This window comes from Accipiter gentilis, chromosome 4 (assembly GCF_929443795.1).
Source record: "Accipiter gentilis chromosome 4, bAccGen1.1, whole genome shotgun sequence".
Taxonomy (NCBI): domain Eukaryota; kingdom Metazoa; phylum Chordata; class Aves; order Accipitriformes; family Accipitridae; genus Astur; species Astur gentilis.
The window spans coordinates 5157008-5183189 of record NC_064883.1 but is presented as its reverse complement, the minus strand read 5'-3'; the positions used below and the strand labels follow the sequence as shown (position 1 = coordinate 5183189).

At 45.4% G+C, this 26182-nt stretch overlaps 1 protein-coding gene across 2 annotated transcripts; it reads left to right on the top strand.

The window, feature by feature from the left end:
- Positions 1-24646, top strand: NR1D2 (nuclear receptor subfamily 1 group D member 2). 2 transcript variants are annotated; one of them, XM_049799010.1, is made up of 8 exons: positions 1-319; positions 3767-4027; positions 6043-6131; positions 7082-7226; positions 8858-9474; positions 13071-13256; positions 17161-17371; positions 21834-24646. In XM_049799010.1, the coding sequence occupies exons 1-8, from the start codon at positions 304-306 to the stop codon at positions 22028-22030; spliced, it is 1722 nt and encodes a 573-aa protein (XP_049654967.1). In that variant the 5' UTR covers positions 1-303; the 3' UTR covers positions 22031-24646. The 2 variants fall into 2 exon arrangements, with proteins under 2 accessions (XP_049654967.1, XP_049654966.1); XM_049799009.1 differs by lacking the exon at positions 1-319 and adding an exon at positions 2555-2888.
- The last annotated feature ends 1536 nt before the right edge of the window (positions 24647-26182 follow it).

The window sequence follows — 26182 nt, the reverse complement described above, 5'->3', positions numbered from 1 at the left end:
GCGGGGCGGGGCGGGGCGGGCGGCCGGCGGTGCCGCACTCTGCGCGGCTCCCGATCGCTTTTGTTGTAAAGGGGCAGCCGCCGCTCTGACAGGCGGCAGCGCGACCGCCTCCCGCCCGCTCGCTTGCCGCATGTAGGGCTGCGGCGGGGACGGAGCCGCGGAGACAGCGACCGAGCGCAGCCGTGCCGTGCCTTGCCGAACGGAGCCGAGCCGAGCGGAGCCCGGCCGTGCCGTGCCCTGCCCTGCCGTGCCCTGCCGGCGCCCAGCGCGGCGCCGCCCCTGCCCCTGCGGGAGGAGGCCGCCATGGAAGTCAGCGCGGGTAAGCGGCGGGGCGGCCGCTGCGGGCCGGGGCGGGGGAGGGGGCTCTGCGCGGTCGTCCCGGCGGGCCGGGCGGGTGGGGGGGGGTACAGGCGGGGGCCGGCCGGGGCGCCGCGGGGCGGGGGGGAGCGCGGAGGGCGGCGGCGGCGCCCGGCCCCGGCCCCGCTGGTGGCCGGGACGGCCGCGCGCTGCCTCACATGGACCCGCCGGGCGAGCCATGTGCGCCCTGTGTTTACGTTCCGCGCGGCGTGCCCGCTCATTGGCCGTGCGGGGCGGTGACGCGCGGATTGCATAATAGTGCCGGGGCGGCGGCGCGGGGCGGCTGGCGGCGCGGACACGTGAGGCGGGCGGGCGGCCGCTGTTTTGGTGACCTACATTCGGGGCGGCGGCGGAGGGGCGCGCCGGGGACACGTGGGGCCGCGCCGCTGCGGCGCCGGCGGCCCCGCCCCCCCGCGGCGCCCGGCCCCGCCCCCGCCGCGCGAGGCCGCGGTGGAGCGCGGCGGGGGGGGGGGAAGGAGGGCGGCCGTTGGCAGGGGCGGGGGACGCGCTGCGGCGGGGGCGCGGGGCCGGCACGCGCGCGGCCGTGTGCGGCGGCGGGGCTGCCCGGGCGCCCCGCACGTGGACCGGCCCGGTGCGCGGGGGCGGCGTTGTGTAACGGGGAGGGGGCGGCCGGGGGCGGCCGGGGGCAGGGCAGGGCACCGCGGCGCGGCGCAGGGCCTTTCCAGCCCGGCTCCGCCTGACGGCAGGGAAAGCCGCAGCCCCGGCCCCGCGGGGCGGCAGGAGATGGGCAGGGCGGACGGGCCGGCCCCGCCGCCCCCCCTCCCCGCTTTGGTTTCCTGCTTTGTTAACGAGGGCGATAGGCGATGTCGGGGGTGCCGGCCGGGGGAAGCCCCCGCTGCGGCGGCGGCGTCCTCGGCGCCGGGTGAAACGATTCGCACCGTAGCCGGTTCGCCTCCTCCTTGGCGCCTCCGCGCCGTTACAACTTCCTAAACCTCGGTGGAAATCAAGCACCTGCACGTTACGGGGCTCCCCCCCCCCCCCCCCCCCGCGCCTTAAGTAAACCCCCGCCAGGTAGGACCCGAAGGCCCGAGGGTCTTCGCGACTCCGCCCAGCGGGGCCCCCGCCGCGGCGGCGCGGCCGAGAGGCCTTGCCTCGGCACCCTCCGCCCGGTTCCCTGCGCAAAGCCCCACCGGTTTACGGACCCAGGGCCGCCTTCTCCACCGAGCCTGGGGGTCCCTTCCTGCGGGGTACCGGCGTGTGTGGGTGCGCGGAGACCGCCGTTGCCCGGGCTCTTTGTTTGGAGCTGTCGCCCCGTGCTGTGGGTGAGATTCAGCTTTTAACCGCGGGTCAAACGAAAACGGGGCCCGTAGGGAGATGTAACTTGTAAAATAGCGAAAGTATCGGGAACCTTGACTGCGACACGGGCAAGGCCGCCAGGCTCTCAAGGGTGCGGGAGCAGCCCAGCCGTCTGGGCCTCCCCAGGCTTTCAGAAGACAAGGGGCGCACACCCCCACAGGCGTACCCTTGCCGTGCTCCCCTCTGACACTTGAGGGAAAAGAGCCTCTCTTTTTATGAGGCAGGTTTAAAGGCGGCGGGGCCAGGCGGCAACGTGGAGTTCGCCGCCGGGGCCGCGTTCGCGTGCCCTGCTCTGCCCCTTGCAGATAAGGATGGCGCCTGCTGAGGAACCGGGTGCCTCCCTTGGAGCAGGCGGACTGTGAGCTTCGACCCGGCACCGGGCAGAGGCGTGTGTGGCGCCGGGGGACGGCAGGACCCCTGTCAAACAGGCGGTGGTGTCTTACACGAGCGCGGGCGTTTGACGCCGTCTTTTTCTCTTGCTGTTGCGGGACCTGCGTGTCCATTGCAACCCTCCTTTCTCCAGAAAAATGATCCCGAACGCGTGCTACGCTGTGTGGAGGATTTTTTTTTTTAAAAAAAATCCGTCCAGGAATGACCGCTTTGGTGGGGCGTAGGGTCGCCTGTGTCCAGGAACGTGAGGAGCAGTCTGTGTGTAGCGCACGTGTCGCACAACCGCTTGGTCTGACTTCTGCTCCGCGGCGACTCTGCCGGGGGGGGGGCTCCTCAGCTGCACGCTCTTCAGGGTGTTGGCGGCAGTTTCCTTGGTAGAAAAAATTAAATGCTAAAGAGGAAATGGGCCAGTAAAGCCGCCGCAGAAATGCTAAGAGGACCGTTACAGCTGATCAAAGTAAGGAAAACTTGTAAGTCAGAATTTCTACCTGCGAGCAGTGATATTTCCAGGGTTGTATAACACTGCTGCCTAATAGGCGTAACAGCCTTTATCTGTGAGGAGGTGATGTCTGATGTAAGGGGCTACAGCCCCAAACCTGCCGTGCCAACTCAGTTGATCAAAAACTCAACTGACACCAATGCTTTTTCTCCTCCAGAAGAAGCCAATGCATGGCCGTTCTAAAGTTTTTTAATTTCTAAAGTTTTTTAATTCTTACTGGTGTGTGGAGTTCCTTGCTGCAATCTCCTGAGTCGTCTGTGAAGAGACTTTACCGAGCAATACAGGCATAAAGCAGAGAAGATGCTAAGTGGAGTTTATTTAAACAGTTGCGTGGCTTTCGCTGTTGAAATTTTTATGTGAAATATCAAATGTTTTTATATTGACTTTTGAAATGCTGACTCTTGGAGACAAACTCAAATGAAGTGAAAACAATTTTTCTTGCTTAAGAGCAAGAAAAAGGAGCCTGTGAAAAGCCAGAACTGCTCCCAGGTCTGCCTGAGGACAAAAAGCTGTTTCAGCTGAGGGATTCTCAAGTGTGTCAGATTGCAGGACAGAGACTGTTTGCAAATAGCAGCCTGGCAGTCGGAGTTTAGCTGCTACTAGAAACGCTACAAAGGCTTGCAGTCGGACAAATGGCGTTCAGTAGGCTAACCAGGCTGCAGCGCTATTTCTTTCCCTTGCCCCTTCCCTTCTGCATCGTGAGCACCTCCCAGCCTTTCCTTTCTGTACCTCTGGCGCGTAGCCTGCCTGAAGTCTTTCTCTCTGCCCTATTTCTGTCCCTAACCTAGCTTGTTTGCATTCTGGCTCCACAGTGCTGTAAGATCCTGTCTTTGCTGTGGCTCCAGATGAGCTCTGCTCGGAGGGTGGTCAGAGAAACCCTCCCTGGGCCGCCTCATGCCCTCTCCCCGCTGCCCCGTCCTGCCAGCACCATGGCTTGTTGCTCCATCTTTTGCTTTCGCTGTTTCATCTCCACTGGGATCGGAGGAATTCTGATAAATTGGGAGAAGGGGATGGGGCAGATTGAGAGGTCAGCCGCTGAAAACGAATGGAGAGAAGCAAGCTGGAGGGAGCGAGGGAAAGGAGGGCGTCCAGGAACACGTGATGGCTGGGTCTGGTGGTGCTGGGTCATGGCGTGGCTCACATGGCAGCGGTGCATGTCTGCTTGTTATGTCACTACGTGCTGCCTTTTTTTTCTTGCCTTAGGGGGTGTGATAGCTTACATCAGCTCTTCAAGCTCGGCATCTAGCCCAGCCTCATGTCACAGCGAGAGCTCAGACAGCGGTTTCCAGTCGTCCTCTTCGCCTGTACCATCTTCTCCGAACAGCTCCTCCTCGGAAGGTGGCTGCAACAGTCGGAGCAGTGAGGGCTCTGACGGGGCACCGAAGAGCGATCGGCTGGAGGAGACTATTAAAACAAACCAGTCGAGTGTTGCTGGTTTGACAAAAGGCCATAATGGAGTCACAAGTATGTTTGGTGCTGGTTCCTGAAACCACCATTTTCCCCTTATATATTACAACCCAATATATTACAAGCAGGTCCTCTGCGTAGCTTGCTGTGAAGGCACATAGCAAAGCCTCCATTTTTATCTTTTTTTGCATTATATGTATAGTAATACGTATAGTATTGCCATACAAATGCTAATAGATAGAGGTCCCATTGCTGCTAACTTCAAACAGTCCATAAATACAGTCCAGCTTTACTTCAGATTTTCACTAGTGAAAACTGATCTTAATAAAAATCAAACACTTGGTTAAAAAGATGCAATGAAATAAAAGTAATAGTAATTAGAAATTGCCTTCAGGAGTATTTATGGAGCTGTCTTGCAAATCTAGTTTCTCTGTTTTTCATACTCCCTCCCCTTCCTCTCCACCTTTCCTCCCCCCAGATTTCTTTGAGGAACAAAATAAATAGATTACCAAAACATTGTATTATATTTACATAGCTGTAGCTGGGACCTTTATCTTTTTGATTCCAAGTTTTAATTTGTAGATGTAGCAAACAAAAGTACTTGTTAAAGCTGGAGCTGACGGATAGCCTTTTAAAATGCATTTAACAATCTAGCTCCAGCTATTTGCTTCACACTTTTTTTGGTAATCAGAAAAGTTCGACAGTAAAGAACTATATTTGAACAGTTTTGGAAGGGTAAGAATCAAACTAAGTGCTGGAATGAGTGTTTCAGTAAACACTTAGCTGGAATTTACACTAGTCTTTTGAAGGCTGAATTCTTTTATTGGCAGAATTGTTTTATTGTTTTAAATTGTTACGAAGCTAGAATAAGTATCTAACAGTTCTACCTTAAAAAGTTGGGGTTTTTTTGATTTGTTTTGTGTTTTTTTAAAAAATGTGTTCCTACCCTAAGTTCTTAGTAAGAACCTTTACTTCCTATTAAAAATTTGCTAGCAGCTAGGTTTTTGGTATCAGGGCAGAGGTTCCTGAAGATGAAAACTGTTCAGATGTATAGATAGATAGATAACATTTTTAGCTCAGTACTAGCTCTGGTTAAAAAAAAAAAGAAAAAAAAAAAAAAAGAAAAGGAAATCTTGTGGTTTGGTTTTTTTTCAAAACCTTTAAAAAAAAAAGTTTTAGTTCCTCTTTACAAATGAAACCCAAATGTCAAATAAATTACTCTTCTGGTAGAATATGGTTCTGTGGGAGTATTTCCAGCTGTCTCTGTTGCTCACTGTTAAGGTAACTTTGTGGTTACTGAAGTCACTAGTAAAATTCCCATTGGCTTCAGTGAAACCAATGTTAGACCAGCACTTAAGACTTCCAAAAAAATCTTTTTTTGCAAGCTGAAATAAAATAGGTGGGGAAAAACTTAAAAACCCCAAACCATGAGTATCTTTAGAGGGCTGACGAGGTATTTTCAAGGTCAAGGCTGTAAGCATGCCATTGTGGATATGCGCTCAAATGAGTAGTCTTTACGTACGTAGATGTGGCTGAGTTACCAGTCCTAAATTGTTATCAAATAGGTAGAGTTTATGGCTTGTTTACAATATATAATAAAAGAAAGTGTCCTTTAATATTTCTGTTTTTAAGAGAAGATGTTTATTCTCTGTTGGGGAAACAGTAGCCTTTATATGGCCTTACTTGTCCTGATGGAAAAACAGATTGAGCCCGAACTTTGGTGGCCTAGTTAACTAAATGGGCCTTTTAAAAGTGCGTAAATGTAAGCAGACTTTCTTTTTCTACAGTTGAGTACAATGCTACCGTGATTGACAGTCCAGTGAATACGTGCTTTCTCCCTATTCTGTGGAGTGCTTCATGTTTGTCTTTTTTTTCCCCTCTCCCTTGTACTGGTACCTTCTGAACTGTTCAGCGTTTTTGTACATTCTTGTTGTCTGTTCCTCTGCTGTATTTTTTGTGTGTTGAGCTGACCTGACGTAATTTGCTTTTAGTCCAGGTTTTAAAAGCTGGAAACATGTTCCTGCAGTTGTCATTGGTTTTCTATATCCTTGACTTTTCTGTTCTGATTCTAGAATTTAATGGCATGGTTCTTCTTTGCAAAGTCTGTGGAGATGTCGCTTCAGGATTTCATTATGGTGTTCATGCCTGTGAGGGCTGCAAGGTGAGCTATATTTCTGCTCACCTTTCTGTTGGTGAAATACTGAAGTTCCCCACATAGGGGAAGAGGGGTGATACTTCCGAAAAAAACCCAGGATGCTTCTCTGTTAAACCTGAGAAATTTCAGACAGTGTGTAAGTTGTAGGAAAAGGCAAACCACTTAGCAATACACAGCATTTTTCAAACTCTGAATGCTTTTTGTTCTTGCCCCTTGTCTGATCCTCCCTGACCTGGAGTGCACAGCAGAGAACCAGAACTGGAGACAGAGGTGGTAAGGACCATGTCACGCAAGACATGTGAATGTTAATTGCATTAAGAGATAGTGGGTGTGAGTTGTCACCTGGGCTGGGACACAGAACAAAACAGCTTTGGAAAAAGCATTTCTTTACCATGGGGAAAGCCAGAACTGGGTGCTTGCATGTTCGTGTATCAGTAGAGCTGTATTTTCTGATATTTTAACACTGCAGATTTTATGTTCTGTGAAGGAGTTTATCAACTTAAGCGTTATGTGAAAGAACCGCCTTTGAAGATCATATGGTGCAACAGGATGGTTTTGTTGCCAAACGGTGGAGATCGAAGTCAAAAGACCTGATTTTGACTTTCACCTTTGCACTTAGGAGATTGAGGGCATATCTTATAAACTGTCAGTACAGTGATAGAGGTAATTCTGGAGATACTTTGCTCTTAGGTGCTGACTATGCAGGGAACATCTTAGCATCTTCTATAGTTAGAAATCATAACTAGTTTGTGTTATACACAGGTCACACATGAAGGGGAAGTAAGTCATGAGGAGTAGCAAGTTCTTTAAAATCACTTGGGGCTGATGGCTCTGAAGCAGCTGATGAGATGCAGTGAGGTTTTCTGTGCTTGCTGAGAGGTGAATCTTGGCAGGAGGATTTGACATGTGCTGTAATAATAGTTGTGGGGTTTTTTTGTTTGCTTGTTTGTTTACAGGGTTTTTTCAGAAGAAGCATTCAGCAAAACATCCAGTATAAGAAGTGCTTGAAGAATAACAACTGCTCTATAATGAGAATGAATAGGAACAGATGCCAGCAGTGTCGTTTCAAAAAATGCCTGTCTGTTGGGATGTCAAGAGATGGTACGTTCCTCTACTAAGCAGTGATCCTCTCAGAGGGAATCTGCTGCCCACCTCAAAACCGATTGTTAAGGGTCTTAACGGCAGAAAACACAGCCAGCCCTATTGTCAGGGACAGGTTCCCTGTCCAAGAGCATTTAGATCAGCTTGCCTTCTTGTTCCGTGGCTCTCCTGAACTGATAATGTAATACTGGCCACAGAGGTATCCTCCCATCTCTGGAGGCTAATGCAGTGGGATGCGCTGCAGTGGTCTGTTAGGGAGACAGTTGTAAGAAGAGTCTCAGTTTTGTTTTAATGAGTTAATATTTATAGCTGTATCCTGCCTGAATCTGAACAAGACTCTATTCTTTTTAGTTTGTTTTGTTTTGTTAATGTTGGTTTTTCAATGAAAGGGAATTCTGCCCAAGCTGATAGCCTTAGAGTAATCATTATAAAGCCTAAAGAGTTAGGTTTGGGTGCATGGGGAGAACATATATCTGCTCCTCTTTTTTCTTTTTTTTCTTTCTTTTTTTTTTTTTTTCTCCCCTCTTGGAGGGAGGGAGGAGGCAAGGAGGAAAGGGTAATATTGAGCCGTGTCTCTGACCACCTTGCTGGCTATCCACTCCTTGTGACTTTTTTAAAACATGATGCTGAAAGTGTAGTTCATTAGTCTGCTACAACTTACTGTCATGAACCAGAACTCCTGTTTCACTTTTTAATTTTCTCTGGGTGTTTATTTCACAAGAACTAGGAATCTTGGGCTGTTAATAATTTAGTGGGTGGAGTGTTAAAACTTATTTTAAATAATTGTTCCGAGTTCTTGTCGTGCATAGGAGTTATTTCATCCCCTAGGCGCTTGTTTGCACATAAGGTTGCACCTGCTTTAATGAAAGAGATTTAGTTACATTAATGATGGACTACTGCATGAACATAATTACATCAGTCGAAACTGGTTATAAGCCCTTGTAAGGCTGTGGTTGGACAGCATAGTAGAGGCAGTTGTAGATTCCCTAGGACAGGGTCAAAAGGGCTGCAGCCGCAATGATGCCCTTCCCCTTACCAGCAGAAAATGTCCTTGTCAAGGCAAAGTTATCAGGAAAATGTGCCGAGGTAAGCTTCATTCAGCATTGTTGCTCTTAATTGTTTTGGCAAGTTAAATAATTGGTCCATGAGGAGCTGTCTTGTAGGACTTATATTCAAATATGATATGAACTGTGTTTAAATTTAGCTAATTGTCAGCTCACAAAATTGTACTGTTTTAATTGATCCAATCTTAAGGCCCGACACTTAATTAACTAACACAACTGCGTGTATAGTCCATAGCCAGGTTTGTAGCAAAAGGGGAAAAAGCTTTAGAGATTATGTGCTTTAGAGCTGCCTTCTCTTTCTCTGTAAACAGCAGCATGTAATTCGTATCTTGTGCCTGTCCTATGCTCAGGAAGCTCCTTGACTTCAGTGGTAATACCTCTGCTGTAGTATTGGCGAGAGCAGTTAAAGTCTTCCCTTAAAAGGCAAGATTATTGTTTGGGGTGTGTATTTTGTGTGTGTTCTTGTTGGTTTTTCACGTTGGTTTGATGCCTATGTCTGCTGCTAACACTTTCAGGATTGACTTTTTTCTCCCCCCCTGCCCCCTTTTCATTTCTCCACCTTGGTAGCTGTTCGATTTGGCCGTATTCCCAAACGTGAAAAACAGAGGATGCTGATTGAAATGCAGAGTGCCATGAAAACCATGATGAACAGCCAGTTCAGCAGTCACTTACCCAATGAAGCATTAACAGAACATCAAGATCAAGCACCTCAAGAAGACCTTTCCTCCAAGCCCAAACAAGAGCGGGAAACCATCAAAAGCCCTTCTCCCCCTCCTAGCACTGACATGGCTAAGGAAGAAGTGATCGGTATGGTCACTAGGGCTCACAAAGACACTTTCATGTACAACCAAGAACAGTCCCAAAACCCAGCGGAGATAATGCAGTCCCAGAGTGGGGAGAGAGTATCAAAGAACACTGAGCAGTACATCTTGAGCAGCGAGCACTGTGTTGGTGGGCTCGGTGGCCCGCAGTACCCTGAAAGTGAGCACCACCTTGGTGGACAGTACAAAGGGAGAAGCGCAATGCATTATCCAAGTGGGCATGCCATGTGTTTCACAAATGGCCACTGTATGAACTTCACCAGTGGTTATACTCAGCGACTTTGTGATAGGATCCCAGAAGACAGCTTTTCTCCAAACAAGAATACCACTTATTCTTGCAGCACTGGAGGAAGAATGCATCTGGTATATTGATATCGATTGTTTGCTTTGACTTAGTGAAAGGCTTAGTGATGCATGTGATCCAGCTGTACACAATTGGCACAACTGCTGAAACTTTTCATGGTGACACAAGTTTGATAGCACAAATTGTGATGAAGGAGAATAATGGTGCGAGTTGTGTGGAGCATTTGAAATCATACAACTGATGGGGTTTCTTGGCTCATTTTTTAGCAAACAAAGTAGACTGATGTCAAAGAGCATTGGTTGAAGAAAACTCATGGCTTTTTTAACTGGCTTGACTTAAAAATGGAAATAGATGTTAGGAGTTCATAAATTCCCTTCTTCACTCAATCCTCTTGAAGACTTCACTTGAAAATAATCTACACAGTCAGATATGCTGTATTTTTCTTAAAGGTATTCAGAGCAAATTTCTGGGGTGAGACCCCAGAGCTAGGATTTTAAGCCAGTCTGTTTGCACACCTTGCTAGTGTGTTCTAAAAATCTCTCCTGCTGGGTAGGCTGGTGTTTTTTGGGGGAGGGGGGCCAGGGGGTGTTTTGTTTTGTTTTAATGGGGATAGGCTGATTCTGTTACAGGCAGTGTGAAATATAGGCTTAATGGGACCCACAGGCTATGCATCCCTCTCCCCTAGAACATCTTCAGATCTGAGCAGAGGCAGGAGGAAGTTGCACAGCTAAACCACTTGAGAGAAGTTCAGGGTCTTTTCTATAGTACTTACACAAGCGAGGCTCTGCACACACTTATGGGTACCTTAGATGACTTTGCTAGAGCATTTTCTCACTGAATTCTTAACAAGGATGCTTCCAGTTTTCTTGCATATGGGTTTTGTTTTGGTTTTTTTTTTTCTTTTTTCCTTTCCTTAACAGGTCCCTCCCATTTGCCTTGCACCCACTGTTTCTCTGCCATTCAGGCAACTGGTTCTGTAAGCCCCTTAAAATAGATTGTCCTTTATCACTGGAACTGCCTGGGATGAGAGAACATAACATCCTCGTTCTCATTCTGCACTCCTGTCAAGAAGTGTGAGCCCCTGACCTTTCTGAAGTACTCGAGCTGCTGATGTTTTCCTTCCTCCTAGTTTGTAAAGATTCTTCACAGGTTCTTGAATGCCCCTGAAAGTCTCTGCACAGTGAAGGCTGTTTGTTTTGATGTTGGATTTCTTCTGTTGTTGTTGGGGTTTTTTTGGTTGGTTCGTTGGTTTTTTTTCTTCTTCAGCTACGGCATATGCGGACCATGCCATCCCTAGCAGGCTCTGACCTTAATTGCAGACTCTGGGCACTACACCATGGCAAATACTCATCATTCCCAGCCTTTCTTCCTTGCAGGGAAAGTATATGGAGTCACTACAGCAGCATTCTTGGCACTCCTGAGAAGCAGAGGTTAAACCTGTCAGTATGGGCAGGCAGGGAGTGGCACTGCCTGCAGAGGCCCAACCAGTCAGTTTGACCTGTGCATAGCAGCTGCAGGGAGGTTTCACACAGCCAGCGGTGAGGAAACAAAACCGAATCCAACAGAGCACTGCAGGACCGCCTCTTCCCCCCACCCCGCCCGCCCTGCGTCCCTGACGTGAATGAGGGTTTTGCCAGAGAACTTGATGAGAGCAGAATCCGACCAAAATGAGTCAGTAGCAGTAAGGGAGTGTAATTAGGCTCTGAACCAGTACAGAGACAGATGTTCAGGGGTTTGGTTTTTTCACTCATACCCCCACAACCAGAAAAGCAGAGCAGGTCATTCCTGAAGAGGTTCCTCTAAAGAGACCTAGTGACTGCACAAGCTGACAACTGCTTCCACAGGAAGCCTGTCAGAGTTCAGGGAGTGTCTGGATGATGCTCTTAGTCATATGGTTTAGTTTTAGGTAGTCCTGCAAGGAGCAGGGAGTTGGACTTGATGATCCTTATGGGTCCCTTCCAATTTAAGATATTCTGTGATTCTATGACTCTTGGGCAGAGGTCTCTCAAGAGAGCTTAGACAAAATATACAGCGGGTGAAAGTGGCACTTTCCCCTTGGGACTGAGCACGTGGGGGTTAGGGTAAACCATTGTGGGATGAGTTGAGATGCTTTTTGTGTCCAGTTCAGAGTGGGGTGCCGAACCAGAGATTCCTTATTTTCAGAGCGCTGTATTTTTCACAATACCTGTGTGAACTGTCGCAGTATCGTGGACAGAGCAGTGGCTAGTGTCTGCTGTGCTTCTGGTTGTGTGCCTAGACCTTTCCTTTTGCCAAAATATTTCATGATTTTCAGTTTATGGAAAAGGTCCCCCTCTACCCCACAAGTAATTGTTTGGTTTTGGGCATTGTCCTCAGACACACAAATGATGTTGTGTTTCACAGCTGAACCAAGAAATCTGCAATTCTGTTTTTTTGTCTTTTGGGGAGAGCTTTCTGCATATTGACTGCCCAGTTAGTAACTGATATTTGGGAAAAAAAAAGCACAAAAACTCCAGAAATGTGTATCTGTAGCTCTATTTTGTTTTCCCTAGCTGTTGCCAATTTCATACACATGCACGTGCATATATACCTGTTGACTATATTCTTGTAATGGATCTTGGCACCTTCCATGCAAAGAATTGCTAGGCAATTATCAGTCAAGATGGCCTGCAAAAGCAGCATAGCTCTGAGGAATTACTAATCTATTTCACTCCTTTCTATTTGCTTTGCTCACATGATGTAGGATTACATACACAGTAATAGTATACTTCTGAGGAATACTTAAAAGGAATTCTTGTCCTTGATGATAATGATGATAGGTGAAATGAATATTAAAAGATTTAAACTTCATTAAAAGATGTAAATTTTAAAAAGCAGAACCGAAAGTATCTCAGAGTGTCTGGTTGGGTTTTACAGAGGGAATTTATCGGCAGTCAGCCTTGACTGATACGTCTCATCTCATTATAGTGGATTCAGACTGTCCTACAAAAAATTGCTCTATGTATAAAAGAAAGAGCTTTTTGTCATCTTGTGACTGAGCAAAATTGGAATACCAGTTCCTTGGTCCTCCTTCAGTGATACAAATAAAAGCAAACATGTAGGAGAGGAAGGTGGTTCTGGTAATGAGGGTGTAAACTCGTGACTCAGGAAAACAAGGCTCAGTTCCTTGGTCTGGTGTTGACACCTTTACCACCTTGACTGAATCACTTTAGCTGCCTGCAAAACAAGAAAGATATATGAGAGTGAACGTAGTAGTGACTGTGAGGTTACAATTGATTGATTGTGAAATCACGATTAACTGTGAGATTACAGGGATAACACAAGTAAGAGAAATCTAGATGTCAGCCATGAGTGACATCAGGGAAGAGTAGCATAACCCGGGCTCTCTCAAGTCTTTTGCCATAAACAATGTTGGTGTTACCAAGGTCAGCAAATTTAGAAACAGACTGCTAATGGACTGCCATGGATTTTTTTTATTGTTTGTTTGTTTGTTTTAAAGGGAGGGAGAGAAATCTAGTTGCTTTGGGATCTGACTGAGGAATACTGATACTTTTTCTCCCTGTGTCATTATTACAAAGTTTTCTTGGAAGAATAAATCTGTTTCTTTCAAGTACTTGTCAGTATTTGGAATTATATCTTTAAGAGTTGTCTTTTGCTTACATTTTGTAAACATTAGGTCTGCCCAATGAGTAAGACTCCCCACGTGGACCCAAACAAGTCTGGCCATGAAGTCTGGGAAGAGTTTTCCCTGAGTTTTACCCCTGCAGTGAAGGAAGTGGTGGAGTTTGCCAAGCGCATCCCAGGCTTCCGGGATCTCTCCCAGCATGACCAGGTTAATCTTCTGAAGGCTGGGACCTTTGAGGTGAGACCACTGTGTGTATAGTGCGGACCTGAAAAGCTGTGCATCAGTCCGACCCCCTTAAGAACAAAAATAAATACAACTGGGTTATATTGGGCAAAACCAGCTTGTTCATGGATGCTAGCTCTGAGCTTTCCTTAAGCTGATGGTGTCCAGTGCTTCTGTTTGGTCAAATCTTGGTGAGCTGTCCCTCTTCCAAGTACGTCAAAAGTGCTCAGCCCTTTTACCCTTTCCTCTTCCCTGGGCATTAATAAATGACTCACAAGGAGTTTCTTGGTTTTGTATAGCAGCGGTTACTTTGAGCTACCTTTGCTTAGCCTAGAGAGAAGCAGACTGCATCTGGAAGGGTGGATAGTTTAGAAAGCTTTCTATTGACTTACAAGTTTTGTAGCGGAATGTGTTTGTCGCTCTGTATGTCCTTCCTTCTGCCACTGTGCTCCCTGCCAAAGCCAGAGTATCCATCCTGACCAGTCACCACTAGCCTTTCTTGGGAACTGGGGGTTGCTGAAGCCTCCATTTCCAAAGCAGTAACACTGATAACTAGCTGTACTGCTGCAGCTCTGTAGATCCTGCGTACCAGCTGCAGCCTGACTTACTCTAGGCTAATCCCACCAGGTCCTCGTCGTTAATTTCACCCACTTTGCAAGCATGACATATATGTGTATTAGTGGTGTTAAATTGGGAATGATACCAGAGCCTGGTGCTGTTTTATAATTAGTGACCTTCACCAGGGGACCTTTACTTAAGATTTTAGTTGCTCTTCCAGACTCTTGTCTATGGGGACCATGCACATTTGATAAGCATTTGGATTTGAAGTTTAAACATAGAGGGACAGAGGAGCTGAAGTCTCAAGCATGCGATGATACTGTGGTTTTCTGGGGTGGGTAGGGTTGGTGATGCTTTTGTTCTTGTTTACTTGATTTATTCTTTCAAAGAGGGATGCTGGATTTCAAATTTACCTGAACTGAAGACGTTTCTCATGTAATGTGTTGGGTCTTTTATCTGTATTTATATACAGCCCGGTTCTAAAATGGATAATTGTTGGGTTGGAAGGTACAAGTTATACTGGAAGACCTGGTGCCTGGAGCGTATCAGTTTCCACGTTGCTCCCATTTTGCTGTCATGTATTTTTTGCTATTATACTTATTCTTGACCTTTTAATATTCATCTACAACTCCTGTAGCTAAGGGCTGTATTTTCACTTCTTCAGCTACAGCCTCTTATGTTGCTGTTCACATTACACAAAAATGTCGGTTCCTTCCTCTGCAAAGTGGTATACTGTCCAGTGCCCTCAAGGAGGGTGGAAAATCAGGCTTGAACTGTTCCTATAACGTAAAGCCAAACCTTCATGTTTTGCAAGAAAATGTTTTGTCTTGGCCTTTCTTCACCTCAAGCTTTTCTGAAGCCTCATTCGTATGCCTTTTTGCCTGTTACAAGCACTGCTGATAAACTGTTAAACTGCTGACAAGGCTATTTCTATATCCAGGGAAATTAATAATAATGTGTGGCTGCATGCTTATCCCTATTCACTTATTTATAAGAAACATAAATGATTTCTGTTAGTGAGCTGTACCTGTAGTTAAAGGCCTATGTGGCATCTTAGGAACAGAAAAAAACCAAAAAAACAATGCTGCAGAGCAGTGGGAAAAAAACCACCAAAACAGGATTAAAGAAACCATTGCAATAGAGGCAGAAGCATCTTGAAACCCTGGTGCATACAAGGTTGCTTCTGTCTGCTGCATAACTAAATTAGGATATCCCAACCTCTGCATGTTAATAGAAGAACCTGACTAAAAGTACTGCCTCCAAGCCTGTTTTGGCTCCCTTGGGCACCAGTGGGTGGCTGTCTTGGCACTGTGCTTGCCAGCAGCTCATACTCAAGGAGTGCTTGTTTGTTTAGGGGCGAGAAGACGCATGAAGACGCAGAAGCAGCATAGCTATACATATTCACACACATGTAAGCTAAAAAGCCCTCTTAGAAGTGAGAGTACTGGGGAGCTCAGTATATCGTGGTGGTATTTGCGTGGCTTTGTATGGGAGCCAGCTCAGAAACAGCGGTGACTGTAAAATGAGGAATGGATTTGGGTGGATTCTCCCCCACCTCCACAAGCCCCCACTCCAAATGTAATTGATGGTAGAGCTAACGAGCCCCTTGGATCTATTGAGATAGTGACTCAATTTCTCTACAGACTCACAAACTTGGTAATTTGGCTGCAGGTGGTGGGGAAGTGAGCAAGCACTTGCCTGTGTGGAGGTTTTTGTCTGCTTACTTTGCCATGGTCAGGTGATAGGGTTAATCAGGTATATCCTCAGTGTGCACAAATAGGAGTCTGGCTTGAAGTGAAATGGGATGAGTCAATCATGTGCTCTACCATAGTCTAAACTGTTCTTCCTTGCGTTAGAATGGTGACATTGAAATCTATAGGCGAGGTCTTTGCCTTAGTATTAAGTCAGCACAGCTTCGTGGGCTTCAGTTTTGAATACCAGCGTTAATACTGGTTGCTCATTATTTAAAGTTCATGTTTCTAAAGCCCAGTTCTGTAAGGGGAATACCATTTTGAACTGAAAGGTTGTTGAGCACCTGGTGGGTCCCTGCTAATGCAGAAGTTCAGCATTGTCTGTCTGCCCTTTGTCTCCTTTTGTTGTATTCTGCGGGCTTCTGCACCTAGGTTTCTGCCTAGGTTTCTGCACTCTGTAGTTTATGTCGTCAAAGGACATATAGCTTAGCTGACAAAGGTGAATAATACATAGTGCTCATGTGTCCATCAAGATTGCTGCATGTCATTTGGCTGTTAAAATTTAGGAGCAGGTCACATAATGTGCATGAATGGTGTTTGAATTCTCAAACATTTTCATTTTTTTTTTTGAACCCTCCTTTTTTAAGCTTGTCAAAGGCACTAGTCTTTGCTGAAAACCTGGTTCTCCTCTCATCTGTAGTAAACACTTAAATTAATGCAGTTATGTAGGGTAAGTGAGAAGAGACGACTGTCACACCAAGAGATTGCAGCAAGTCTGAAGTTTTAACCAATACCAGTTGGTTCATTTTCTCCAAATAAGAAGGCTGTTCTGTGCAACTTAAACCTTGAAAATGTAAATAAGGTTGTTGAACATGAGCAAATGAAACTTTACAAGCCATTCCAGAGGGAAACATTTCACAGTACGACTGAGAAACCACAAGAGAAATTTCAGCCCAGAGGGGTAAGTTCAGCACATGTCAACCTGCTCCAGTCCAGGTGCTTATACCAAAGGGGTATTCCCAGCTGCAGCTACAGACCAGGTGCCGTTTCAAGCCCTGCTTCCCTAGCCTTTTGAAGGCTGTACATGTGGCTCCTTTTACCAGAGCTCATTAACATTCCTGTGGGTACAGCAATGCGGCATGGTACTTTCCCAAAGAATGCCTAGTGGGCCAGATCATCAGGTGGTGTAAAGCAGCATTGTTTCAATGGAGCTGCTCTAGTTTACGCCAAGCGAGAATCTGGTTCAATACCTTCATTTTGCTCCTCATAAGTGTGGCCAAGAAAACATTTCTTTTAATGCTGTGTATGCCTTTGGCTGTTTGGTGGCTTAAGCAAGTTGTTCTACTGGCATATTTATGAATGGCAGTGTCTTTGTGGCTCAGGCTGTCTGAAGCTTAAATTTTAATTTTCTTCCCTTTCATGTGCTATAGCCCCTCCCCTGCATCCACTCACTAATTTTTTCACTTGTTTGTTTCCCTCAGACTACTGGGCCAGAGCTTGCACTGTTTTTTACAGCTCAATAGCATGCTGACAGTTTTTTTATAGAATGCTTGTACAGTTGTTAATGAGATGGTTTGAATGATGTTAAAAGGTTTAATTTTTTTTCTTCTGCTTTTCTAGAAATCCACCTATATTTACCTGTTTTTGTTGTTCTTTTTTTCTTTCACCAGGTTTTAATGGTACGATTTGCATCTTTGTTTGATGCAAAGGAACGTACTGTCACCTTCCTGAGTGGAAAGAAGTACAGTGTGGATGACTTGCATTCGATGGGAGCTGGTGATCTGCTCAACTCAATGTTTGAGTTTAGTGAGAAACTAAATGCCCTGCAACTTAGTGATGAGGAAATGAGTTTGTTTACAGCGGTTGTCCTGGTATCTGCTGGTAAGGAGAGAAAGTTAACTTGCACCTTTGCCAAATTTTGAATATGGCTCTCTATTAAAAGATTTCTGTAAAATGTATACCCTGTTATTTCACGTCTAAGTGCAATTCAGTAGGTTTTAAGCTATGAGCAGCCTGTAATTTACTTTTTTACATACCTGCTCTTTCTAATACTGCCTTTTGGAAAAATGTGACAATAGGCTTATATTTTCCTACTACTTTCTATAGAATGCAAAAATACATCTCATAGCTGCCCGATGGCCATTTAGAAGCTATTTGTCTGACTCATCTAAGTTTCACAGGACAGCATCAGTGAAATTACTCCTGATTTGCACAGCCTAGATCTTGGGATAAGGTGGTATTTTTTACTTCCAAGTGTTGTCACTGAAGTCAGTTGCGTATCTTACTTAAGTCTAAATCCAACAGTTTGATCTCTGCCTATGTCAGCAAGAAAGCCCTATTCATCTGCATTGTGACTTCTTACCACTAAAGGTCTGCCAATCCACTAACATCTTCACCGGCCTCATATCTTGTTTTAGTCCCTGGATATACAGAACACCCTGGCCCAGATTCAAAGACGGATTAAGCACCGACTTCTGTAGTATTATCTAAAGCCTCAAATTAGGCACATTAGCTCTGCATATAATGCCTGGAATACAAGATGCAGAATCCCTGCTTGCTGGGTAAGGAGCTCTCTAGAGGTAGCAGGCAGGAATACTAGTAGTGTCCACTTATACAACAAGCCAGCATTTGGGGCCACTCACTTCTTGAACAAGTACACCTCTTCCACGAGTGGGTTAGACCCACATCTTTCTTATCAGGGAGAGGCATCCCAGCCATGGTGCTGTAGGCACACGAAGCCTCTGTAAACACTGTAGGACAGTTCAGTCTAATAGCTTTGTGTATGCCCTAACTGAAATGTGATAGCACAGGGTGGGGCAGCTGTAGCCTCTTCAATTTGTAAGTGGTGGTAACGAGCAGAGGGTGGTACAGAGTTTGCAAGCTTCAAAAGCCAGAACGAATGGCAGTGTGAAGGAAGCATGGCACTGTAGTCTGTCAGTGAAAATGTTCAGGTAGCAGAGAGAAACCTGGGGTTTTAGTTGCTTTTTCCAGACTCTGCTTTACATATTTTATTTTTGAAAAGCTAAATTGACAAGAACTGAAGACAACCTTTAAAATAAGGACTGAGAACCAGGCCTCTTCCCTCCTTGTGCAGTGTCATAACTAGGCTACAGCCGCTCTTCTTGCTTGCTCAGCTGCTGGGCCCTAGAATATCACCATCTCTGTGCCACCTGTTTTGAATGTAAGTGGCTGTATCTGTTCTGTTAAATGTGCTTCTAGCACAGAGCCAGCCCCTCCCCCCGCAGCCTTCTGAGCAGTGCTCCATGCTGTTGCTAGCTCCCAGTAGGGCTTAACTTAGGCATAGTATGTAACATGTACAGCATGTAATGTCAGAGCCATGCAACAGGACAAAAAGAGGAGGTGTTTGGTATTCAGGCTTCTTGCAGCTGCTGAGGATTTTTCAGATCATAGTTTTGGACATTATTACTACCCATCTTAGCTACCTTGTGATCTGATCTGTAGTCTGATCGCAGCCTTCCTGGACAAATTCACAAAATACTTCCAGGGTTTTGTAAAGTACGACTTCATCAGTCTTTTAATGTTTGGGCCCAAACTTGCATTATTACTGTATTCCAGACACAATAGTAACCTTGATGGTCACTGAGAGTCCAGCAATTTTCAGATCAGCTTTGCTCTGCACCTTGCAACTAAATTGAAATGCTGCAGTCATTACTTGCACAAGTGAGTAACTGAGCAAGCTTCATGCTTGAGCAGGTACCTAAGAAGAACAGAAGTGCCCCCAACAGAGCTCCTGGGGAAGATTCTTGTAATGTGAGGGCTTGACAGGAGGAGAAGGTGTCTGTAGAACTGAAGGATTGTGTGCACCTGTTGGTTAAACTGATCTTGAAAGACAGATCCCCTGCACCCCACCCCTCAAGGAGGAGTGTGACCCAGAGAGTCATTTCCCATAAGGTGGAGCTCAATTAGAAAAGGAGGAAGAGTTGAGGAAGAGCATCAGAGAGAATGACATGGAGATGCAGGCAAAGGCAAAAGATGCTGTAACTTGAAGAAGAACTGAAGGTGGAAGAATAAAGCCAATTAAGACTTCTTCATCTCAGAATGAAAGTTACTCAAGAGAAGATTGAAAGGAAGGTGGTACAGTAGTCAAGTTTTACATCAGTTCCAGAAGCAGACAGGAGTGTGTGACCTGTTGAATCTGTGTGATCCAGAATATAAAATACCATGCTGCACTAGTTAAAAATCTTTAAAAAAGACTTTCAGTTGTTTTAAAATTTTTGAAAAAACACCAGTGGAAAAAAGAAATGTTCGTAAGTCTCTAAATAGTGCTAGTGGGTAGAACACTTGTCAGAAGCATCTCCACGTAACACTGGGTGAATAACCACACTTACGAGGGATATTTAGAACATGCAGAAAGAAGAAGCAGGGGTAGTAGCAAGGAATGTGTGTAACTGTACATCCTCTTGTTTTGGTGTCACATGGCAAAGAAAGAAGAAGCAGGGCCATACAGTGAGGATGTAGGAGTGTTTCTGGTGGTGCTGAGGAATTGCCTTGGTACCATTCCAAAAGTAAAAGAATGCTTTACCTCTGGCTTCAGTTAGCTGGATGTGTTGAAGATGGAGGGAAGATGGCAGGATGGATCATGGGCACTGAAGAAGGAAGAAGCAAGGTGGAAGCAAAGCTGAATGTGGTTTGTGCAAGTCTAGAGAGCAGATAATCTCTTAACTGAGGGTGATGCCTTGTGGTAGAAGAACGTAAAATACACACCCTCTATTATTCTCTGTTAGTGGGGTAGTACTAACAAAAACTTCTGCTGTCCACTGGGAGAAACTGGGAAGTAGACTGAGAGGGAGAAGAAAGATTTGGACTCATTGAAGAGAGGAGGCTACAGTCACTCACCCAAGGCAGCCAGGAAAGACTGGACTGCATTCTTCTACTTCCAGAAGCAAGGTAGTAGGTACCGCTGTCACTGTACAGAGCTCTTGAGAAACCTCCTCTGGCATATTCTGTGCAAATGTCATCATCCCTGTTCAGGATAGAGCAAACCTAAATGTTTTGCAAAGCAGGGGGGCAAGTGGGATAGATATTAACAAATAAAGGCAGAGAGGCATCTCTTTACTCATGCTCTCTTGGAGAGCAGCTATCAAACCTAGTGGACAATCTACACAGAAGAGTGGAATATGTGCTAATAAACACCATTTGATATTAATCAAAGTTACTAATTGTTAGAGTAGAAGGTTCTGGAACAATCTTTCTAAAGGAAAAAAAACCACATTAATTGCTTCAAGATGGATACTTAAGTGGATTATATAATAATTTTTCCCATAGCGGTAGGGAACTGCACTGAATAGTCCAGGAGGACTTCCTAGACTCTCTTCACCTGAGAAGTCTAATTGGATTGATGCTGACAGCATGAGGAAGGGATTCCCACTCTGACTGTACAGGCTGACTCAGTGCTGCTCCAGAAAGCTGTTGTCATTCTGTGTCCCAGTTCTGCAAAGTGCTTAAGTACGTGTACACATCAAAGCACATTTCTCTTCGTGTCTGTCACTCATGTATGTCTGTGCCCCACTGAATTTACGTAGCATTTAAGAAGAGAGGCTAGCTACAGCTTGCGAAAAACAGCTACTGTGCATGGTTATTAGGTTTTGCTTAAAAATTTATCCTTTTAAGCTGCTTTACTTGGGTTCCACCTAAGGACAACAGGCATGTTCTTAAATACAGCTCTCTTGAAAGAGATGCTTCGGGTGTGGGACGAGTGCAGTATGTGAAAGCATAATATTTTTGTTGATGTTGAAATTCTTCTTTTCTTTCTCATTTGGGAATTTTTGGGCACATGATGTTTCATTTTGTAAGTGCTTCAGAACACACTCAGAAATAGTGCCCAGTCACGTCAAGGCTTGTGCTCCCTTTGCCCCTGGGGTCCCATTGTGCAGATACGAGGGTGGCTTGTCCTGACGAGTGGGATTTCCTCCTGAAATATGAACAGCCAGTTTAAGTTTAGGGTTCTATGTCCAGCCTTGAGAAATGTTTGAAATTCTTACTTCTGTGTACCCTGTCTCTCTCCTTGCATTGGAAGTTGTGATTCAGCAAAATAAAATTTAAGTGTGTGCTTCAATCAGTCCTTTCCTGGAAACATGGGTGATTACAGAAAAGGTGATTGAATGCTGCCAGTTCAGCAGGAACTTCATATTTTACACAGTTGAATCTAAACAATGTTCGAAAGACTCTTCATATGTGGGTTTGAAACTTTTGGCATAAGTATTTAATTTTTCTTGTGCTTGTTAATTTAGTGAGTTATTCTTGCAGACTACATCTGTTCAGTCTCTCCCCCTCCCCCCTCCCCCATTTTTTCTCTCCCCCCTTCCCCCCCTCTTCTCTTTAGATCGCTCCGGAATAGAAAATGTCAATTCTGTGGAGGCACTTCAGGAAACACTAATCCGTGCATTAAGGACCTTAATCATGAAAAATCACCCAAATGAAGCCTCTATTTTCACAAAACTTCTTTTGAAATTACCTGACTTGCGTTCCTTAAACAACATGCACTCTGAAGAACTCTTGGCCTTTAAAGTTCACCCGTAGGCCTTTAGGTCTCATTTGTACTTGGACTTGCCTCGTGTTAAACTGTTTTGTGCTAAAATATGTATTTATACAGTTGTACCACTTGTTGGAGAGAGAGAGTTCACAGACTGTGAACAATCGATAGCTGTCCCATAACCATGCAATAACGCTTCAGCAGGTGCTTTCAGCTAACAGCGGCACAGCATTCAGAGTCCTCCAAGACGTCCAGACCCAGCTGTGCCACACTTCTGCAGAAGAGGTTGCGATGAGCCGGAGTAAATATGGACTGTTCTTTCATTTAGAAAAAATAACCACCACTGCCCTCTCATGTAAACTGAACGCAAAATAGCTGTGTATGTGCATACAGAGCATGGAATGGGGTGGGAACAATCCTGCGCTAATAGGAAAATGGAAGAGCTGTTTTAATTGGTCTTTCACTTATCTAATAGATGTATGTCAGTGTCTCTTGATAACTCACTCATGGTTTCACTGTTGTTATTCCATTAAACCCAATGGAATGATTTCAGCCTGCACCAACTCTTCACTGAGCGTGTGTTCATGCCATGTGTATATAATATAAATAGTTAAGTAATGAGTGTTTATGGCTATATAAAGTACAGAGTTGTGTGTATATATGTGTATGTATATAAATAGTTCTATACATAAAGTATACATATAATTTCTTCACAATATTTTAAACTGTGAAGGAATTTAAACTTACAACAGAAGGTGATCTATGGAAAGAACCAAATAGATGCACTTTGCATATTGCTGAACTAATTATCTGAGCATTTCTAATTTTTAGAAAACATCAAATTTGCATTACTATGCTGTGTTTGTTAATTTAAAAAAAAAAAAAAAAAAGAAAAAAAAAAAGGGCAACAGAGTGGCACCAAAGGGGCAGAGTCAGATTCAGCTTCCAGAAGGGGTTCATAGAGAATCTCAAGTGGAGATGGTTGGTTGTGGCACTAATGAGATTGATTGTCAATTGCCACTGAGGTTCTTACATTCTGATAAAGGTTAAAGAAGCACTAGATGCTCTTCAAAAACTTCAGCACAGCCAGAAAGAAACTATCAGATTAATAACAGCATCTATCAGAAAAAAAAAGTGGGAAAAATGTATCCATGGTTGCGTTTGGGTGTATGTGTGTTCTGTGACCGTTTATTTCTTGCAATACATCATTTTGCTGCTTCATTGCTAAACAAGAATTGAAAACAGAAATGTGAGATTCCCCATGTCTTTTCACAATTTAGGCTTTGTGGTTCCCATGCCTGTTCTTCTGGAGCTCTCCATTGGTGCGTGTGCATGTGCGTGTGTGTGTATGTGCAGAGAAGGTGCACTGGATGGTCTGGATTTTTTTCTTAAAAAAACACCACAAAAACCAAACAAACAAATGGGACTTTTTTTGTTGTTTATGCCAGTAGCAAATTACAAAGCAGATCCTCAAGGCTTAAGATTCTGCTGTTTTTTTCCATGTAGGAAAGCGGCTCTCTATGGGTTTTCTCCATTTGTAGCAGGACCTGGCACCAGAAAAAAGATTAAAAGAAGTCAAAGCAGTTGCATTAATTAGTTACGTTTATGTTTTGCTAATGTGGGAAGAAGATGCTCTATTTAAGCTTGTGTTTAGTTAACTTACTTTGGAGGTAGCTCTCTGGGTCTCCAGCGTTTGGTAACACTACTCTGTGGAGGGAGAGACCTCTCGGTTTGTTACTGCGTTTAGCTGTATGCGGTAGTTTGAGGCCAGGAGCCAGCAAGCCGCCAGACTGCAGAGCTGCTCCTTGCTGTGCCGAAGCATCTCTTGCACAGCGGCGCGTCCATGGGAGCCGGCGTGTGCCTGCCGCTGAGCTGGAGGAGAGGCGTTCTGCCTGCCCCTGAGCATCAGGAGCCAAGCAGGGGAGGGGAGGCTTGCACCCTGCCATGGCTCCGGTCACCTATGGGCTGGGGATTTCCCCTTGGAAAGTGGTAAGGAGCGCGGGCCAGGGGGCTGCGAGCAGGAGGGGGCAGGTGCTCGAGTAAGAGCTGGGGGAAATCTGGCGTCAGCCTTGGCCAAGGAGCAGCAGAGCCCACCCTTTCCCCTGCTCTGCAGCTGCTGCAGGGAGGGTCGTCCTCCTGCTTCAAGCTACTTTAACCGCTGGGTAACGGCTCCTTCATACACACAGTTTTGCTATCCAAATGTGCTCTCGGGGCATAGTGTCCTAATTTCTGTTAACAGTCTGCATCTTACCAGTATTATTTGTTTGAGACCTTCACTGAATTACGCATTGAACCATTCAGACTTTAGAAAGGACAGTCACATGTTTTGTATTATTTAGGAGCTGAAATGACTTCTCTGTAAATGTGGAAAGTACAGTTAACCCTTGGTTGTTTTGGGAGGGAAGAAGGCTTCTTGCAGAGATTGCCACCCTACAACTATGTTTTGTTGTGTTTTGTTTTATTTTGTTTTTCTTCTTAAAACTGTATTATTAAGCCTTTAGGAATGTATAACCAGGACTGAGTAATTACTGCTTATTAAATTTTTAGTTAGATTGACCATGTATGCCTATAGATAGATATTCTAACTTGTGCAATTTCATTTGAAATAATCTTCCTGTACATAATGGAAAAACTCATATAACAGAAAAAAAAAAAGCCCCAAACAGATTGACTGAACAAAAAAGTTGATTAAAGTACGGTTCAAAAGTGACCCACGTATTATAAACTCTAGCTGGACTCTTAGAAGAAAATCTAAACTCATTGTGTTAGCTGTGTATTGTGAGCTCTTCTTTTACTGTGTCACTGGTTATACACTTGTTAAACGCTGAGATAATAGACTTCATGCCAGGCATTTGAGTACTGTAGATTGGGTCATTGCTGAAAGATTAATGTACTGTATGACTTAAATTTTTATTCTTGATTTTATTCTTGATTTTGTTCTTGTTTTAAAAGATTAAATATGGGCATTATGTCAGCAAGCTAAACTGTGTTTCTGTGTTCTTTGTATTTTTCTGTACGAAATCTGGAGGGGAGGACAGCACGCTGAGATGAACAATGCAGAAGTAACGGATGAGAACATCAGCTGCTGTAAGGTCACAGGGGCTGCGCCGGTGCACAGTGGCTGGGAGCCCACATCTCTGTCCGCCTGAGATACTGGTCCATCTTGCCAGGTGGTTGGATGGGGGCATATGAAGGCCAAAGATCTGTTTGGTTTTTCCCAGCTTGATTTCCTAGTTTGAAGAGTTTACTGTTTTAGGAGATAAGAGAGGCTCCTCCAGGAAATACTGTATCTATCGGTGTTCAAAAAAAACCCCCAAATTAAAACAGAAACAAAATTATGACTGCCAGCACTGGAAAAAATAACAGCACAAAAATGCTTTCTTTTTTTCTTGGCATGTGTTCTCTGCTGGCATGTTTGCATATGGCTTTCCTCGTTGCCACCAAGTCTGAGCCCCTGTGAGTGGGGCCGTGAGCCACGGAGGTCCCAGGGCCTGGGAGGTCCTTGGGAAGAGCTCCTTCCAGCTTTCACCAGGATGCTCCAGATGGGCCATGAGTAATTTCTCCCTGTTTGGCTATAAGAGCCTTACCACAGCAAATGAGGGGGATGGGAGGGACACTCCCCAGTAAAAACATGATTCCCTTCCCCGCTCTGCCACCCTCCCAGTTTGGCAAGATGCTCTGGGGTTGGGGACACGAAGTATTTGCGCTTGTTCTTGGGAAACTTGCTGGGCTTGGAGTCAACAGCGCCGACTCAAGTGTGAATGTGCCCACAGCAGCCTGCCCTGTCTCATGTCCTCACCCCACGAGGAAATGGTGAATTTCACAAGGAAAACAAAGGTATGAGCATTGCTGTGTGAAAGTATAAACTGATGAGGGTGTGGGCAGCCAGCTACCTCCTGCTCGGGCCTGTGACCCATGCACAGGCTGTGTGTGGGGTGGGAGGGAATCAGCATTTGCAACTGAACCGCAGAGCTCTTTGATTACAGAAACAGTTTGTACAAGGAAATAATTGGCACTTCCTTTTCTTTGATGAGTACAGCGAGCAGCTGCCAGAGCCTTCATCAGCAAATACCTTTTTTTTTTTTTTTTTTTTTTTTCTTTTCATTTTAAGGTTGAAGTTTGGAGCGGGCAGGGGGGAACATCCAGGAAGGGGGAGAGCCTGGACACAGCCACCCCTGACAGCCAACAGAGCTGCAACG